Source organism: Ips typographus, linkage group LG13, assembly GCF_016097725.1.
Source record: "Ips typographus isolate SLU linkage group LG13, UJ_Ityp_2.0, whole genome shotgun sequence".
Lineage (NCBI taxonomy): Eukaryota > Metazoa > Arthropoda > Insecta > Coleoptera > Curculionidae > Ips > Ips typographus.
Window position 1 is genome coordinate 3153130 of NC_138434.1, and position 19845 is coordinate 3172974.

General features: G+C 36.3%; 2 protein-coding genes across 5 annotated transcripts in view; one reads left to right on the plus strand and one right to left on the minus strand.

Annotated features, from left to right (window-relative positions):
- roq (RING finger and CCCH-type zinc finger domain-containing protein roquin) overlaps nt 1-13878 on the minus strand; it is a 58632-nt gene extending 44754 nt beyond the window's left edge. For all 4 annotated transcript variants that reach the window (XR_014180147.1, XR_014180148.1, XM_081991510.1 and 1 more), the window contains exons 1-5: nt 13720-13878; nt 12960-13540; nt 9737-9912; nt 9343-9676; nt 2785-3356 (exon numbers count right to left, since the gene is read on the minus strand). Coding sequence is in view for 2 of the 4 variants with exons in the window: in XM_081991510.1 (XP_081847636.1) it covers nt 2785-3356; nt 9343-9676; nt 9737-9912; nt 12960-13539 (1662 nt within the window). In the remaining 2 variants the exon portion in view is untranslated. The remainder of the gene's footprint in view (nt 1-2784; nt 3357-9342; nt 9677-9736; nt 9913-12959; nt 13541-13719) is intronic.
- A 185-nt stretch (nt 13879-14063) lies between these two features.
- On the plus strand, nt 14064-19134 carry Fib (rRNA 2'-O-methyltransferase fibrillarin). The gene is made up of 5 exons (XM_081991528.1): nt 14064-14229; nt 17765-17971; nt 18026-18120; nt 18174-18296; nt 18353-19134. Exons 1-5 carry the CDS (start codon nt 14217-14219, stop codon nt 18935-18937), a joined length of 1023 nt encoding a protein of 340 aa, XP_081847654.1. The 5' UTR covers nt 14064-14216; the 3' UTR covers nt 18938-19134.
- Nucleotides 19135-19845: the final 711 nt, after the last annotated feature.

Below are 19845 nucleotides of genomic sequence, written 5' to 3' on the forward strand. Positions count from 1 at the left end.
AACTAATCAGTTTTCAACTGTCAAAAACTGGGTTATTTGACATTTCTCGGAAATTTCCTATAGAAAGTGATCGAAAGAGGATTAAAAGAGCTTTAAATTGCTATTTTGAACCACCCTGTAGGTGCTAGAATAACGGAGTTACAGGCTATCAAAGCGACAAGTGTCAATTTTGTCAAATTATCATTTTACTGTCAATAACTCGCTTAGTTGACGTTTTTTGGACAAACTTGTCATCTGACAGTTTGTAGAACACTCTGGGCTACAATTTGCTAAAAAAATCAATTCGCTAACTGTCAAAATACTAATCAGTTTTCAACTGTCAAAAACTGGGTTATTTGACATTTCTCGGAAATTTCCTATAGAAAGTGATCGAAAGAGGATTAAAAGCTTTAAATTGCTATTTTGAACCACCCTGTAGGTGCTAGAATAACGAAGTTACAGGCTATCAAAGTGACAAGTGTCAATTTTGTCAAATCACCATTTCACTGTCAATAACTCGGTTAGTTGACGTTTTTCGGACAAACTTGTCATCTGACAGTTTGTAGAAGACACTCTGGGCTACAATTTGCTAAAAAAATCAATTCACTAACTGTCAAAGTAACCGAGTTACAAGCTGTCAAAGTGATAGCTGTCATATTAAGACTAATTAGTTTTTAATTCTGGTTAATCACTTTTAAACTTTCAAAAACTCAGTTATTTGACATTTTTCGGTAATTTGCTACAGAAAGTGATTGAAAGAAGATTAAAAGAGCTTTAAATTGCTATTTTGAACCACCCTGTAGGTGCTAGAATAACGGAGTTACAGGCTATCAAAGCGACAAGTGTCAATTTTGTCAAATTACCATTTTACTGTCAATAATTCGCTTAGTTGACGTTTTTTGGACAAACTTGTCATCTGACAGTTTGTAGAACACTCTGGGCTACAATTTGGTAAAAAAATCAAGTCGCTAACTGTCAAAATAACCGCGTAACAAGCTGGCAAAGTGGCAATTGTCATATTTAAACTAATCAGTTTTCAACTGTCAAAAACTGGGTTATTTGACATTTCTCGGAAATTTCCTATAGAAAGTGATCGAAAGAGGATTAAAAGAGCTTTAAATTGCTATATTGAACCACCCTGTAGGTGCTAGAATAACGGAGTTACAGGCTATCAAAGCGACAAGTGTCAATTTTGTCAAATTATCATTTTACTGTCAATAACTCGCTTAGTTGACGTTTTTCGGACAAACTTGTCATCTGACAGTTTGTAGAAGACACTCTGGGCTACAATTTGGTAAAAAAATCAATTCGCTAACTGTCAAAATAACCGCGTAACAAGCTGGCAAAGTGGCAATTGTCATATTTAAACTAATCAGTTTTCACCTGTCAAAAACTCAGTTATTTGACATTTTTCGGTAATTTCCTACAGAAAGTGATTGAAAGAAGATTAAAAGAGCTTTAAATTGCTATTTTGAACCACCCTGTAGGTGCTATAATAGCGGGGTTACAGGCTATCAAAGCGACAAGTGTCAATTTTGTCAAATTACCATTTTACTGTCAATAACTCGGTTAGTTGACGTTTTTCGGACAAACTTGTCATATGACAATTTGTAGAAGACACTCTGGGCTACAATTTGGTAAAAAAATCAATTCGCTAACTGTCAAAATAACCGCGTAACAAGCTGGCAAAGTGGCAACTGTCATATTTAAACTAATCAGTTTTCAACTGTCAAAAACTGGGTTATTTGACATTCTTCAGAAAATTACTATAGAAAGTGATCGAAAGAGGATTAAAAGAGCTTTGAATTGCTATATTGAACCACCCTGTAGGTGCTAGAATAACGGAGTTACAGGCTATCTAAGCGACAAGTGTCAATTTTTTCAAATCACCATTTCACTGTCAATAACTCGGTTAGTTGACGTTTTTCGGACAAACTTGTCATCTGACAGTTTGTAGAACACTCTGGGCTACAATTTGGTAAAAAAATCAATTCACTAACTGTCAAAGTAACCGAGTTACAAGCTGTCAAAGTGATAGCTGTCATATTAAGACTAATTAGTTTTTAATTCTGGTTAATTACTTTTAAACTTTCAAAAACTCAGTTATTTGACATTTTTCGGTAATTTGCTACAGAAAGTGATTGAAAGAAGATTAAAAGAGCTTCAAATTGCTATATTGAACCACCCTGTAGGTGCTAGAATAACGGAGTTACAGGCTATCAAAGTGACAAGTGTTAATTTGGTCAAATTACCATTTCGGACAAACTTGTCATATGACAATTTGTAGAAGACACTCTGGGCTACAATTTGGTAAAAAAATCAATTCACTAACTGTCAAAGTAACCGAGTTACAAGCTGTCAAAGTGATAGCTGTCATATTAAGACTAATTAGTTTTTAATTCTGGTTAATTACTTTTAAACTTTCAAAAACTCAGTTATTTGACATTTTTCGGTAATTTGCTACAGAAAGTGATTGAAAGAAGATTAAAAGAGCTTCAAATTGCTATATTGAACCACCCTGTAGGTGCTAGAATAACGGAGTTACAGGCTATCAAAGTGACAAGTGTTAATTTGGTCAAATTACCATTTCGGACAAACTTGTCATATGACAATTTGTAGAAGACACTCTGGGCTACAATTTGGTAAAAAAATCAATTCGCTAACTGTCAAAATAACCGCGTAACAAGCTGTCAAAGTGGCAATCAATTTTCGGATAAATCAATATTTCTTGAGACGTTAATTGGGAAACCTCCAAAAACGTCCCGAGATATTGTAAAACACCTAAACAATTTCAAAACAACTTACCATATGATCTGGCCATTGCGGATGCGACTGAACCTCCCTGGGCTGTCTCATTTGGTACATGGCACCGTTAGCCAGCACCACGTTACCTCCGTGGGGAAGTTCAGGGGAAGCGTAAGCGGGTTGGTACAAAGGCGGGCCAAACTGCACGGGGGCGTAACTCGGCGTGAACGGAACGTCGTAACCGATACGGGTTTGAATAGGGACGGGACTGACCGCACTACTGGTCACCGTGTAATACTCCTCCGGTTGGGGAAATACTTTTTTAGCGACCGGAGATTGACACTCGATCCGGTGCTCTTTATTGGTGCGGTTTGTGGTTTTTCGATTTTTGGCGCGATACTTGTCGAGTTCCTCGTTCGAGTGGGCGAACGTACAGTTGGTGCCCCTGGGACAGCTCCCTCTAAGGGTCAAGTCGCGGCACATGCTGATTTTGTACTTTGCGTGTTGCGAGTGCGACGTGTCCTGTACACGTCTACTGCCGTGTTGCTGGATAAACTCGACAAGACCGGCCACAACTTGTTTGACAGCCTCCAGACAATCAGTGCACTCTTTCCATAGCGGTGTCGTGGATTCTGCGTAGTTTAAAATAGTCTCCGAGTCAAAAATTGAGGTTAGAAACCAGGGTTCAGAGGATATATATCAAGATAAATATCATATATATCTTGATATTTACAGCTTGATATATAACCGATATATTCGATATTTTTATTAATTGAATAAAAACTGGTTTCAGTTATTCAAAGCATCAAAAAATTATTCGACAAGGCCCTGTATAGTACATTAAGTATCAAGAACATTAAGTAAGCTTTACTGAAGGATGACAAAGTTTGGTTTTCTAATTTGTCTGAGATTAGTAAAGCTGTTACTGTTCGAGATGCACAGAAAAGGTACATTTTCTCGACAATGAATCAGTCAAAAAATAGATCCAGTTTTCAGAGTTGCATAATAAAAAGTTTATTTTTTTTTTGTATAGAAATAATATAAGTTATTATAAAAGGATTTGTGTTAAAACAAAATATAGCTTAAGTAAGCACAAAACAAAACAATTTTTTTAGTTTTTTATAGCTAAGTATATAAAGATTAAAAATGATATACAGGGTGTCTAAAAAGTCTGGAATATTGCAAATATCTCGAAAACTGCTGATTTTATTTTTCTCAAAATTTGCGTCTTGTTAAAATAAATAACAGCGCATGACGTGAGGGTGAAATGAGGTTCGCAAGTATACAGGGTCAGCCACAAAGTATACCAACTTTCTTAATTCAAACCTAACACACTGTATATTACTTCAGATTTTAAGAGTACTCATAAAGGCCAATTCAACGATATACGTTTTTTTTTTTTTTTTATTTTTTTTTTGTACCTACCTATAACAATGATAGGTGTAACTATGACAGCTAACGTCAATATAATGTTAAATTAATTGGCAAATTTTCCTATTACTTAGGAGCAAGTTTGTCCCTAAGAACCGTTTAGTAAGGTTATGACGAAAACTGTTTACAAAGACGCTTGATAGGCGGTTTTAAGCAAATATCGCCTTTAAGCGACTCTTTAGAGAAAAAGTGCACTAAAAAAATGTTGTAGGGAATAAAATTCCCTACAACTTTCTCTCTTTACAATTTTTTGATATCTTTCCAAATAACAGAGATATGATTGGTTAAATGCACTTTTTGACTCTTCAACCATGAAAATTGTCTTTCTTTTTGGGATTTGATTTGAGAGACCACAATTTTTCCTTAAATTTTTATAGGAAATGTCAAAATTGTCTTTCTTTTTAAAATTTGACTTTAGCGACCACAATTTTCCCCAATTTTTTTAGGAAAAATGTTAATTTGACTGTCAAAGCAAGTTTCAAGTCAATTAACCACTTTTACACTTAAATATTGACTTTAAATCCGAAACTAAACACCATACATATTTATCTCAGAATGTAGGTCTGGAAATGCAGAATCTGAAAATTTAATAATATACAGAGTGTCCCATTTAAATAAACGCGAATTTCTAGCTTCGAACGCCAACGAAACACTTTTTCCTCACCCTGTTTAGGAAGACAAGTGCACCTTTAAAGCTAAATATCTCAAAAACTGTAACACTTTTGCATATACATATTTAGCTCAAAATGTAGGTCTCGAAATGAGGAATTGGAAAATGTAATAATATACTGGGTGTCCTATTTAAATAAACGCGAATTTCTAGCTTTGAACGCCAAGGAAACACGTTTTCCTTACCAAGTTTAGGAAGACAAGCGCACTTTTAAAGCTAAATATCTCAAAAACTGTAACACTTTTGCCTATACATATTTAGCTCAAAATGTAGGTCTCGAAATGAGGAATCGGAAAATGTAATAATATACAGGGTGTCCCATTAAAAAAAATGCGAATTTCTAGCTTTGAACGCCAAGAAAACACTTTTTCCTCACCCAGTTTAGGAAGACAAGCGCACCTTTAAAGCTAAATATCTCAAAAACTGTAACACTTTTGCATATACATATTTAACTCAAAATGTAGGTTTCGAAATGAGGAATCGGAAAATCTAATAATATACTGGGTGTCCTATTTAAATAAACGCGAATTTCTAGCTTTGAACGCCAAGAAAACACTTTTTCCTCACCCAGTTTAGGAAGACAAGTGCACCTTTAAAGCTAAATATCTCAAAAACTGTAACACTTTTGCATATACATATTTAGCTCAAAATGTAGGTCTCGAAATGAGGAATTGGAAAATGTAATAATATACAGGGTGTCCCATTTAAATAAACGCGAATTTCTAGCTTTGAACGCCAAGGAAACACGTTTTCCTTACCAAGTTTAGGAAGACAAGCGCACTTTTAAAGCTAAATATCTCAAAAACTGTAACACTTTTGCATATACATATTTAGCTCAAAATGTAGGTCTCGAAATGAGGAATCGGAAAATGTAATAATATACAGGGTGTCCCATTTAAAAAAATGCGAATTTCTAGCTTTGAACGCCAAGGAAACACTTTTTCCTCACCCAGTTTAGGAAGACAAGCGCACCTTTAAAGCTAAATATCTCAAAAACTGTAACACTTTTGCATATACATATTTAGCTCAAAATGTAGGTCTCGGAATGAGGAATTGGAAAATGTAATAATATACAGGGTGTCCCATTTAAATAAACGCGAATTTCTAGCTTTGAACGCCAAGGAAACACTTTTTCCGCATCCTCTTTAGGAAGACAAGCGCACATTTAAAGCTAAATATCTCAAAAACTGTAACACTTTTGCATATACATATTTAGCTCAAAATCTAGGTCTCGAAATGAGGAATTGGAAAATGTAATAATATACAGGGTGTCCCATTTAAATAAACGCGAATTTCTAGCTTTGAACGCCAAGGAAACACGTTTTCCTTACCAAGTTTAGGAAGACAAGCGCACTTTTAAAGCTAAATATCTCAAAAACTGTAACACTTTTGCATATACATATTTAGCTCAAAATGTAGGTCTCGAAATGAGGAATTGGAAAATGTAATAATATACAGGGTGTCCCATTTAAAAAAATGCGAATTTCTAGCTTTGAACGCCAAGGAAACACGTTTTCCTTACCAAGTTTAGGAAGACAAGCGCACTTTTAAAGCTAAATATCTCAAAAACTGTAACACTTTTGCATATACATATTTAGCTCAAAATGTAGGTCTCGAAATGTGGAATTGGAAAATGTAATAATATACAGGGTGTCCCATTTAAATAAACGCGAATTTCTAGCTTTGAACGCCAAGGAAACACTTTTTCCGCATCCTCTTTAGGAAGACAAGCGCACATTTAAAGCTAAATATCTCAAAAACTGTAACACTTTTGCCTATACATATTTAGCTCAAAATGTAGGTCTCGAAATGAGGAATCGGAAAATGTAATAATATACAGGGTGTCCCATTTAAAAAAATGCGAATTTCTAGCTTCGAACGCCAAGGAAACACTTTTTCCTCACCCTGTTTAGGAAGACAAGTGCACCTTTAAAGCTAAATATCTCAAAAACTGTAACACTTTTGCATATACATATTTAACTCAAAATGTAGGTTTCGAAATGAGGAATCGGAAAATCTAATAATATACTGGGTCTCCTATTTAAATAAACGCGAATTTCTAGCTTTGAACGCCAAGGAAACACTTTTTCCTCACCCTGTTTAGGAAGACAAGTGCACCTTTAAAGCTAAATATCTCAAAAACTGTAACACTTTTGCATATACATATTTAGCTCAAAATGTAGGTCTCGAAATGAGGAATCGGAAAATGTAATAATATACAGGGTGTCCCATTTAAATAAACGCGAATTTCTAGCTTTGAACGCCAAGGAAACACTTTTTCCTCACCCTGTTTAGGAAGACAAGTGCACCTTTAAAGCTAAATATCTCAAAAACTGTAACACTTTTGCATATACATATTTAGCTCAAAATGTAGGTCTCGAAATGAGGAATCGGAAAATGTAATAATATACAGGGTGTCCCATTTAAAAAAATGCGAATTTCTAGCTTTGAACGCCAAGAAAACACTTTTTCCTCACCCTGTTTAGGAAGACAAGTGCACCTTTAAAGCTAAATATCTCAAAAACTGTAACACTTTTGCATATACATATTTAGCTCAAAATGTAGGTCTCGAAATGAGGAATCGGAAAATGTAATAATATACAGGGTGTCCCATTTAAAAAAATGCGAATTTCTAGCTTCGAACGCCAAGGAAACACTTTTTCCTCACCCTGTTTAGGAAGACAAGTGCACCTTTAAAGCTAAATATCTCAAAAACTGTAACACTTTTGCACATACATATTTAGCTCAAAATGTAGGTCTCGAAATGAGGAATCGGAAAATCTAATAATATACTGGGTGTCCTATTTAAATAAACGCGAATTTCTAGCTTTGAACGCCAAGGAAACACTTTTTCCTCACCCTGTTTAGGAAGACAAGCGCACCTTTAAAGCTAAATATCTCAAAAACTGTAACACTTTTGCATATACATATTTAACTCAAAATGTAGGTTTCGAAATGAGGAATCGGAAAATGTAATAATATACAGGGTGTCCCATTTAAATAAACGCGAATTTCTAGCTTTGAACGCCAAGGAAACACTTTTTCCGCATCCTCTTTAGGAAGACAAGCGCACATTTAAAGCTAAATATCTCAAAAACTGTAACACTTTTGCACATACATATTTAGCTCAAAATGTAGGTCTCGAAATGAGGAATCGGAAAATCTAATAATATACTGGGTGTCCTATTTAAATAAACGCGAATTTCTAGCTTTGAACGCCAAGGAAACACTTTTTCCTCACCCTGTTTAGGAAGACAAGCGCACCTTTAAAGCTAAATATCTCAAAAACTGTAACACTTTTGCATATACATATTTAACTCAAAATGTAGGTTTCGAAATGAGGAATCGGAAAATGTAATAATATACAGGGTGTCCCATTTAAATAAACGCGAATTTCTAGCTTTGAACGCCAAGGAAACACTTTTTCCGCATCCTCTTTAGGAAGACAAGCGCACATTTAAAGCTAAATATCTCAAAAACTGTAACACTTTTGCCTATACATATTTAGCTCAAAATGTAGGTCTCGAAATGAGGAATCTGAAAATGTAATAATATACAGGGTGTCCCATTTAAAAAAATGCAAAAATCTAGCTTTGAACGCCAACGAAACACTTTTCAAACACCCTGTTTAGAAAGACAGGGTGGTACCAAGTTTTGAACTAATTTTCAGTAAAAAGTGCATTAAAGTAGTTTTTGGAAAATATCTCCAAAACTGTTAGATTTACAAAAAAAAACACTACAGAAACTCCAAAATGCTTCTGAAACAGTCGTAAGCTTTTCAAAACAATCTAGAAGTTTCCAAAAGCTTTTAGAACAGTTTAAAAGATTCCAAATGCTCTTCAACTAATTTAGATGCTTCCAAAGGATATGAAAACAGTCTAAAAGCTTAAAAAAAATTCTAGAAGCATCTAAAAATTTCCAAATGCCTCTAAAGCATTCCATAACCTTCAAAATGCTCCTTAAGTAGTTGAAAAGGATTTTAAAACAGTCTAAGGCTTTAAAACATTTCTAGAACTTGAATTAAAAAAAAAAAAAAAATTGCATTTTTTGAGAAGGAAAAGACTGACATCTTAAGTATCCTTCTCACTCAAAAATACCATTTTAAGTAATAGGAAAATTTGCCAATTAATTTAACATTATATTGACGTTAGCTGTCATTGTTACACCTATCATTGTTATAGGTAGGTACAAAAAAAAAAAAAAAATCGTATATCGTTGAATTGGCCTTTATGAGTACTCTTAAAATCTGAAGTAATATACAGTGTGTTAGGTTTGAATTAAGAAAGTTGGTATACTTTGTGACTGACCCTGTATACTTGCGAACCTCATTTCACCCTCACGTCATGCGCTGTTATTTACTTTAACAAGACGCAAATTTTGAGAAAAATAAAATCAGCAGTTTTCGAGATATTTGCAATATTCCAGACTTTTTAGACACCCTGTATATCGGATATATATCATGTGATATGATATTTATATAAATATCATGATATTTTCAAACCCTGTTAGAAACTTACCAGGACTAGGATCGATCCCAGCCAACAGCTCCAAGGGATTTCTCAAGACTGACAACTTCCCCGGATCTCCGGTTCGTTGCAAAGCAATCACTAATTCTTGCACAGACTGTGCAAATGACTGGGGAGTTTGTAATTTGTCGATTATACTCTGCATGTGCGATTTATGGGCCGTGTCCCCATAAAGTAGGGCCGACCATTGATCCGGAGCTATCCTCAAACCGGCCTCCGTTGCTATCTGAACGATTTGAGCGTCGTGTTCTCTACGTAAAGCGTCGTAAGTTCTAAATTCGTCCTTTAATTGCATCAGAGACGAATCTCCGTCACGTTTTGTCACCTTTTAGAGAAAGCAAACTTTACTGCACCGTGTCTGGTTTCTATGCAACAGTTCAATTACTTTAAAACAGGAAGCGCGGTACAGCAGCTGCACCACGTGACCTATACTAGTCTTGGAGGCTTGAGGAAAATGCGATTCCAATCTTTGTACGACGAACATCACCAGGACTTTTCTGGACAACGCCGAACCATCCTCCAAGGCCAACAGCACTAGTTTCAACACCTCTTCCTGCATTGCTGCAGTGAAAAAACTAATCAGTTTTCAACTGTCAAAAACTGGGTTATTTGACATTTTTCGGAAATTTACTATAGAAAGTGACCGAAAGAGGATTAAAAGAGCTTTAAATTGCTATTTTGAACCAGTCTGTAGGTGCTAGAATAACGGAGTTACAGGCTGTCAAAGTGACAAGTGTCACTTTTGTCAAATCACCATTTCACTGTCAATACCCCGGTTAGTTGACGTTTTTCGGACAAACTTGTCATCTGACAGTTTGTAGAAGACACTCTGGACTACAATTTGGTAAAAAAATTAATTCGCTAACCGTCAATATAACCGAGTTACACGTTGTCAAAGTGATAGCTGTCATATTAAGACTAATTAGTTTTTAATTCTGGTTAATCACTTTTCAACTGTCAAAAACCCGGCTATTTAATAATTTTCGTAAAATTACTATAGAAAGTGATTGAAAGAGGATTAAAAGAGCTTTAAATTGCTATTTTGAACCACCCTGTAGGTGCTAGAATAACCGAGTTACAGGCTTTCAAAGTGAATATTCTCAATTTCGTCAAGTCACCTTTCAACTGTCAATAACTCGGTTAGTTGACGTTTTTTGGACAAACTTGTCATCTGACAGTTTGTAGAACACTCTGGGCTACAATTTGGTAAAAAAATCAATTCGCTAACTGTTAAAATAACCGAGTTACATGCTGTCAAAGTGATAGCTGTCATATTAAGACTAATTAGTTTTTAATTATGGTTAACCACTTTTTAACTGTCAAAAACTGGGTTATTTGACATTTTTCAGAAATTTTCTATAGAAAGTGATCGAAAGAAGATTAAAAGAGCTTTAAATTGCTATTTTGAAAACCCTCTGGGTGCTAGAATAACGGAGTTACAGGCTATCAAAGTGACAAGTGTCACTTTTGTCAAATCACCATTTCACTGTCAATAACGCGGTTAGTTGACGTTTTTCGGACAAACTTGTCATCTGACAGTTTGTAGAAGACACTCTGGGCTACAAATTGGTAAAAAAATCAATTCGCTAGCTGTCAAAATAACCGCGTAACAAGCTGTCAAAGTGGCAACTATCATATTTAAACTAAGCAGTTTTCAACTGTCAAAAACTGGGTTATTTGACATTTTTCGAAAATTTCCTATAGAAAGTGATCGAAAGAAGATTAAAAGAGCTTTAAATTTCTATTTTGAACCACCCTGTAGGTGCTAGAATAACCGAGTTACAGGCTATCAAAATGACAAGTGTCAATTTTGTCAAATCCCCATTTCACTGTCAATAACTCGGTTAGTTGAAGTTTTTCGGACAAACTTGTCATCTGACAGTTTGTAGAAACCACTCTGGGCTACAATTTGGTAAAAAAATCAATTCGCTAACTGTCAAAATAACCGAGTTACATGCTGTCAAAGTGATAGCTGTCATATTAATACTAATTAGTTTTTAGTTCCGGTTAATCACTTTTCAACTTTCACAAAAACTCAGTTATTTGACATTTTTCAGAAATTTGCTATAAAAACTAAAGAAGATTGAAAGAGCTTTAAATTGCTATTTTGAACCACCCTGTAGGTGCTAGAATAACGGAGTTACAGGCTATCAAAGTGACAAGTGTCAATTTTGTCAAATCACCTTTTCACTGTCAATAACTTGGTTAGTTGACGTTTCTCGGACAAACTTGTCGTCTGACAGTTTGTAGAAGACACTCTGGGCTACAATTTGGAAAAAAATAAATTCGCCAACTGTCAAAATAACCGCGTAATAAGCTGTCAAAGTAGCAACTATCATATTTAAACTAATCACTTTTCAACTTTCAAAAACTCAGTTATTTGACATTTTTCGGAAATTTACTATAGAAAGTGATCGAAAGAGGATTAAAAGAGCTTTAAATTGCTATTTTGAACCACCCTGTAGGTGCTAGAATAAAGGAGTTACAAGATATCAAAGTGACAAGTGTCAATTTTGTCAAATCACTTTTTCACTGTCAATAACTTGGTTAGTTGACGTTTCTCGGACAAACTTGTCATCTGACAGTTTGTAAAAGACACTCTGGGCTACAATTTGGTAAAAAAATCAATTCACTAACTGTCAAAATAACCGCGTAACAAGCTGTCAAAATGGCAACTATCATATTTAAACTAATCACTTTTCAACTTTCAAAAACTCAGTTATTTGACATTTTTCGGAAATTTCCTATAGAAAGTGATCGAAAGAGGATTAAAACAGCTTTAAATTGCTATTTTGAACCACCCTGTAGCTGCTAGAATAAAGGAATTACAGACTATCAAAGTGAGAAGTGTCAATTTTGTCAAATCACCATTTCACTGTCAATAACTCGGTTAGTCGACGTTTTTTGGACAAACTTGTCATTTGACAGTTTGTAGAAGACACTCTGGGCTACAATTTGGTAAAAAAATCAATTTGCTAACTGTCAAAATAACCGAGTTACATGCTATCAAAGTGATAGCTGTCATATTAAGACTAATTAGTTTTTAATTCTGGTTAATCACTTTTCAACTTTCAACTCATTAGACATTTAAGACAGTAAATGTCCTCTTCAGACTCTCTTTGAAGCTTACAGGCTATTTTACAGAGTTCTACTTCCTCTAACATCACATTCTTAACCAATTTAAATAATTGGTATCAAAATTATGCACAGATCCCCTGCTAAAAAGAGAGAACTATTGCAAAACAATGCTCTAGACAAAGATGTAAACAAACTGTGTAAGTGACATCTGTCAGTGTGTCTGGATGTAACGTCATTTGACAGTTTCAATCACACTTCCTGGGCCCTAATTGTTGAAAGCAGGGAGCAGGGCTCTTATGATAAATTTTGACAGAATAAGCTGACAATGGCAGCTTTTTGTCACATTCTTCTTGGTAACTCCCCCCATTTCAAGAATATGCACCCTGATATTTCCATCTCTGTCTAGAGCATTGATTTGCAGTTATTCTCTCCTCTAAACATGGAATACCCATCTACAGTTTTGACAGTTTAGGAACATTCAATATTGTTATTACCCCTACATCATAAAAAAACAATATAATAGAACATACCTGGTCCTAAAAATTGACATCCTCTAGCACGTACTGCAGCCCATAAATTAGCAGAAAGTTGCTGAGGATTCTGATGTTGCAGTATCAATTCAGTAACTGTCCTTTCCCCCAATGATCTGGCAGCTCTCATAGCCCTTGTACGCCCTTCATCCTCCACCAACTGACAGTTAATCAAAGTGACCAACTTTCTCTGCATGGGTCTGGACAAAATACTCCCAGTGCCATTCGAGTGAGGCTTTAAGTACAGTGCCAACTCCTCCACGTATTTTACGGATTTTTCGTAATTACTTAAGTGTTCTTTGGGTACTATTGAATGGTCTAGAGCCTCGCCGGGCTCCTGAGGCTTTACATTCGAACCAACCAGTTGCAGTAAGGCCGAGTTGACTGGTAAGTGTTCAATGTCCACATTGATGGAGGTCTGATCAAAGGGGCACTGCTTGCGCTGTAAATTCGACAAGCAACCTTTGCATATTGTGTGGCCACAGCCCAAACTAATGGGGCTGCGTAGCTGGTCGTCAAACAAATTGCAGCAAACTTGACACGATAGAAATTCGGTCCATTGGGGCGCCTGGATGGGCATTCTTAAATCAAAAACGTAATTACACCAGTTTGTAGTGGTTTAAAGGGTAAATTTCGCTTTATATGTAGTGACTTGGCAATGTGGCAAAGTTTATTATTACAATGGGGACTAAGAAAACCCCTTACGGGGAAAAACCTGAAAGGGACTAAAAACAATTCAACAAAAAGGGTAGGTACTTACTTCTTATATACCACATAAAACGTATTCACATTATGACTAATAATCCAATATTTTTGTTGTTGTGAAATCTATTTTTCTGGAATTTCACATCGCGTCACGTCGTCATTTGACAATTATTACAGAAAATAATTCTCTTTTCTCTTTTTAGACCAAGATTAGAAAAAGACACAAAAGATTTTACATAACCTTCAAATAACACTGCCACAATCACGTGACAGCATTGCCACTTCAACATACTAGATCACGTGATAAATTAGAGCGGTATGGCCATCTATGCTACTACAATGAAAATATCTTACGTGACGTCATGTGATGTAGAGGAGAGGAAGAAATTTTAAGGTTAGATTACTGTTACCAAATGGACGCCGTGTTGCACGCTTCTCTCCATTCATCATTCTTCAGTCGATTTTGAAACATTTCCCGGCACGTGGTGTTTTAATTAAAGTTTTTACGGTTTTTCTCGGTTTATAACTACATTCAGTGTATACACAACAGTTATGGGAAGGCCAGGTAAGTTTCTTATTTGACTATAATCACGTTACAACTAAAAAGTTAGTAAATATGGCAAACCAAAGAGTTTTTCCATACTTTAAAACCAGAGGTAGTACCTACTAGCCAAAAATGTTATTAGATGGTGGTTCTATACCACAAAATGCTTCTTTTAGTATAGTTTTTATTAAAGTACAGTCAGTATGACCTGGTCTCAGTCCACCAGAAACATTGAGTTTAGCCCTAAAAGGCTCTTAAAGGCTGAGCACTTTAGGGGCCCAAATCTCACTGATAAAGCCTGTGTAATGGGTGTGTGTTATTTGGTTGCTTCAACCAAGTGACTGCACCAAAACAAAGTTTCTAGTTTAAACTGAAAGTTTGAAAATTTACCACAAATTCAGGGTTTATGTTAGAAGCTTCAATTTTTTACACAATAAAGCCCAAAGTGTCTAGAATATTGTGTAAAATTGTTATAAATCTCCCTCACTAATCTTGGAAGTTACAGAGTGTTTACCAAGTGACTGCACCAAAACAAAGTTAACATTTTTAAGTTAGAAACTTCACATTGTCTATCAATGCTCTAGACAAAAATGGAAATATTCAACAGTTGATCAAGTGATCATTTATTATTTTATCAGGGTGCATATTCTTGAATTGGGGGGAGTTACCAAGAAGAATGTGACAGAAACCTGCTATTGTCAGCTACTTCTGTCACATTCTATCTAGAAGTTGTTGCTCTTGAGAGCCCTGCTTTCAACAATTAGGACCCAGGAAGTGTGATTGAAACTGTCAAGTGACATCACATCCGTTTTGGACACAGCGACAGGTGTCACTTACACAGTCTGTCTATGTCTTTGTCTAGTTCATCTCTGCACTAGTTCTCTCTTTTTATCAGTAGATTTCTATGTATATTTTTGATATCTAATATTTAAATTGGTTAAGAATGTGATGTTAGTTAGAGGAACTCAGTAAAATAGCTGTAAGCTTCAGAGATAGTCCTGAGTGAGTGTGACTTGTGTGTGTGCTTGATTAACCGGTCAGTCAAAGTTTATAGTGTGAACTGAAACTTTAAAAATTCAACACAAATTCAGTTTTTAAGTTACAAGTTTCATTTTTTTATACAATATAGCCCAAAGTGTCTAGAATATTAGGTAAAATTGTCATAAATCTCCCTTATTAATCTTAGAAGCTACAGAGTGTTAACCAAGTGGCTGCACCAAAACAAAGTTTATAGTTTGAACTGAAACTTAATTTTTGCTTTGAATTTTTTCATGACTTTTTTGGTGCATCCTCTTGTTTAATCCTCAAAAAGTCGGTTATTTTCACTATTTTTGGTAGAGTTTTATACGTCAATGGATAGCCAATAAAATGAGCTTTCTAAAAATATCCAACTTGGGTTAATAGGTTGGACGGATTGGCCACTAGAGGGCGTCCAATTTGACTAATTTTTTCATGGCTTTTTTGGTGCATCTTCTTGTTTAGTCCTCAAAAACTCGGTTATTTGCACTATTTGTGGTAGAGTTTTATATGTTAATGGACAGCCAATAAAATGAGCTTTCTAAGAATATCCCAACTTGAGTGAATAGGTTGGACGGTTTGGCCACTAGAGGGCGTCAAATTTGACTTAATTTTTTCATGACTTTTTTGGTGCATCCTCTTGTTTAATCCTCAAAAACTCGTTTGTTTCACTATTTTTGGTAGAGTTTTATACGTCAATGGATAGCCAATGAAATGAGCTTTCTGAAAATATCCCAACTTGAGTCAATAGGTTGGACGGTTTGGCCACTAGAGGGCGTCAAATTTGACTAATTTTTTCATGACTTTTTTGGTGCATTCTCTTGTTTAATCCTCAAAAACTCGGTTATTTGCACTATTTTTAGTAGAGTTTTATATGTCAATGGACAGCCAATGAAATGAGCTTTCTAAAAATACCCAACTTGGGTTAATAGGTTGGACGGTTTGGCCACTAGAGGACGTCAAATTTGACTAATTTTTTCATGACTTTTTTGGTGCATTCTCTTGTTTAATCCTCAGAAACTCCGTTATTTTCAATATTTTTGGTAGAGTTTTATACGTCAATGGACAGCCAATAAAATGAGCTTTCTAAAAATACCCAACTTGGGTTAATAGGTTGGATGGTTTGGCCACTAGAGGGCGTCAAAGTTGACTCAATTTTTCATGACTTTTTTGGTGCATCCTCTTGTTTAATCCTCAAAATCTTGGTTATTTGCGCTATTTTTGGTAGAGTTTTATACGTCAATGGGCAGCCAATAAAATAAGCTTTCTGAAAACATCACAACTTGAGTTAATAAGTTGGACGGATTGGCCACTAGAAGGCGTCAAATTTGACTAATTTTTTCTTGACTTTTTTTGGTGCATCATCTTGTTTAATCCTCAAAAACTCTGTTATTTTCATTATTTTTGGTAGAGTTTTATACGTCAATGGACAGCCAATGAAATGAGCTTTCTAAAAATATCCAAACTTCAGTTAATAGGTTGGACGGTTTGGCCACTAGAGGGCGTCAAATTGGACTCATTTTTTCGTGACTTTTTTGGTGCATCCTCTTGTTCACTCTTGAATAACTCAATTATTTGTAACATTTTTAGCAGAGTTTTATACGTCAATGGACAGCCAATGAAATGAGCTTTCTAAAAATATCCCCTCTTGAGTTAATAAGTTGGACGGATTGCCCACTAGAGGGCGTCAAATTTGACTCATTTTTTCATGACTTTTTTTGGTGCATCCTCTTGTTTAATCCTCAAAAACTCGGTTGTTTTCACTATTTTTGGTAGAGTTTTATACGTCAATGGATAGCCAATGAAATGAGCTTTCTAAAAATACCTCAACTGGCGTTAACAGGTTGGACGGTTTGGCCGTTAGAGGGCGTCAAATTTGACTATTTCTTTCATGGTTTTTTTGGTGCATCCGCTTGTTTAATCCTCAAAAACTCAGTTATTTGCACTATTTTTGGTAGAGTTTTATACGTCAATGGATAGACAATGAAATGAGCTTTCTGAAAATATTCTAACTTGAGTTAATAGGTTGAACGGATTGGCCACTAGAGGGCGTCAAATTTGACTATTTTTTTCATGGCTTTTTTTGTGCATATTCTTGTTTAATCCTCAAAAACTCGGTTATTTGCACTATTTTTGGTAGAGTTTTATACGTCAATGGAAAGCAAATGAAATGAGCTTTCTAAAAATATCCCAACTTGAGTTAATAGGTTGGACTGGTTTGCCACTAGAGGGCGTCAAATTTGACTAATTTTTTCATGACTGTCTTGGTGCATCATCTTGTTTAATCCTCAAAAACTCGCTTATTTGCACTATTTTTGGTAGAGTTTTATACGTCAATGGACAGCCAATGAAATGAGCAATGAGAAATTTTAAAATGATACATAGGAATAACAAGAATGAGAAAGAAATTGCAATTGCAATCAATGCTCTGGACAAAGAGAGAAATAAACTCTGTGACATAGGCCAGATGGTTAGTTTCTGATTGGTCAAGCTGATTTTTGATTTTATCCACTGGGTAGTGCTAAATCGCGGTTTTCAGGATTTTCACCGGGTGGTAGAGGAGGCGGCGGCGGCCGCGGTGGATTTGGAGGTCGCGGACGTGGGGGCGGAGGTGAGGGAGGCGGTTTTGGTGGAAGAGGCCGCGGCGGAGGCGGCGGACGTGGAGGTTTTGGAGGAGGCCGAGGTGGTGGCCGCGGAGGTTTTGGAGACCGCGGCGGTTTTGGAGACCGTGGAGGACGAGGAGGTGGTAAGTACAACAATTTATCAATTTCTGCAAAGTTGGACATTTGATCTTTTACAGGACGTGGTTTTGGAGGCCGTGGAGGTGGCGGTCGAGGTGGTGGAGGCAGGGGAGGCCGCGGTGGCGGCGGGGGTGGATTCAAAGGAGGCAAAACTGTTAGTACGACAGTTTTCTCTCATTTCAGTCGTTTAACGTAAACAATTTCCAGGTTGTCATTGAACCGCATAGGCATGAAGGTGTTTTCATTGCAAGAGGAAAAGAAGACGCGCTAGTGACGTTAAATTTCGTTCCTGGATCGGAAGTTTATGGAGAGAAGCGCATATCTGTGGAGGTAAATATAGTGACAATTTCAGTTATAGAATAATTGAAGAATAATCAATTTGGCAGAATGAAGGTCTAAAAACCGAATACAGAGTATGGAATCCCTTCAGAAGTAAACTGGCAGCGGCCATTTTAGGTGGCGTGGACAACATTTACATGCCACCAGGTAGTAAAGTACTCTACTTAGGCGCTGCTTCCGGTACTACAGTGTCCCACGTGTCAGACATAGTAGGCCCCGAAGGTTTAGTTTACGCCGTCGAATTTTCGCACAGATCCGGCCGAGACCTGATAAACGTGGCGAAAAAACGTACCAACATCATTCCCATCATTGAGGACGCGCGTCATCCGCACAAATACCGAATGCTGGTGGGCATGGTCGATACGATATTCGCGGACGTGGCGCAGCCCGACCAGGCCAGAATAGTCGCGTTAAACGCCCAATACTTTTTGAAAAACGGCGGACATTTTGTGATTTCGATTAAGGCGAGCTGCATCGATTCGACGGCCCAGCCCGAGGCGGTTTTCGCTTCCGAAGTGAAGAAACTGCAGGCGGACAAATTGAAACCTCAGGAACAGCTCACGTTGGAACCGTACGAGAGGGATCACGCAGTGGTTGTGGGCAGTTTCAGGCCGGAACCGAAAAACGCGTAGAATTTGATTTGATTTTGTTCGGTCTGCGCCCAGTTTTATCAGGTTACTGTTCTGCGCGTCGCTACTTTACACTTTAGACGGTGTAAAGTAGTGACGTGCAATTGTTTTGATAATAACGAGGGTAGCTTTTGCGCAATTTTAAAATGTTAAGCTACGTTTCTTTATATTAATAGACTTTTATATTATGTAAGTAAGAATTTTGGTGTTTCTTTTTTTATTATTTTTTTCCCATTACTACGATTTTAAACCTTGCAAAGTTAACACTTTCAAAATGATCCTAGAGACCCCTGGAACTTTTTGATAGCATTTAGAGGTTTATGGAACTTTCAAAATGGTCCTAGAAGCCTTTGGCACTTTCTAAAATGTTTTCAATAGCATTTACAGGTCTATGGAACTTACAAAATGCTCCTAGAGGACTCTGGCAGGAAAAAATAGTTATGGAAAGGCTTAAGACATTTGTAGAGAATTATGGCACTTTTTAGAAAGCTCTCAGTAGCATTTAGAGATCTCTAACACATTCAAAATGATCCTAGAAGCCTCTGGCACTTTCTAAAAGGTTTTCAATAGCATTTAGAGGTCTCCGGAAGTTTCAAAATGGTCCTATAGGCCGTTGGCAAGAAAAAATAGTAATGGAAAGGTTTAAGACACTTGTAGAGGGCTATGGCACTTTAGAAAGTTTCCAGTAGCATTTATACTTCTCTGACACATCGACGCCTTTGGCGCTTTCCAAAAGGTTTTCATAGGATTTAGAGGTTTATGGAAGTTTCAAAACGGTCCTAGAGGCCTTTGGCAAGAAAAAATAGTTATGGAAAGGTTTTAAACACTTGTAAACAACTCTGGCACTTTTTAGAAAGCTCTCAGTAGCATTTAGAGATCTCTGACACATTCAAAATGGTCCTAGAAGCCTT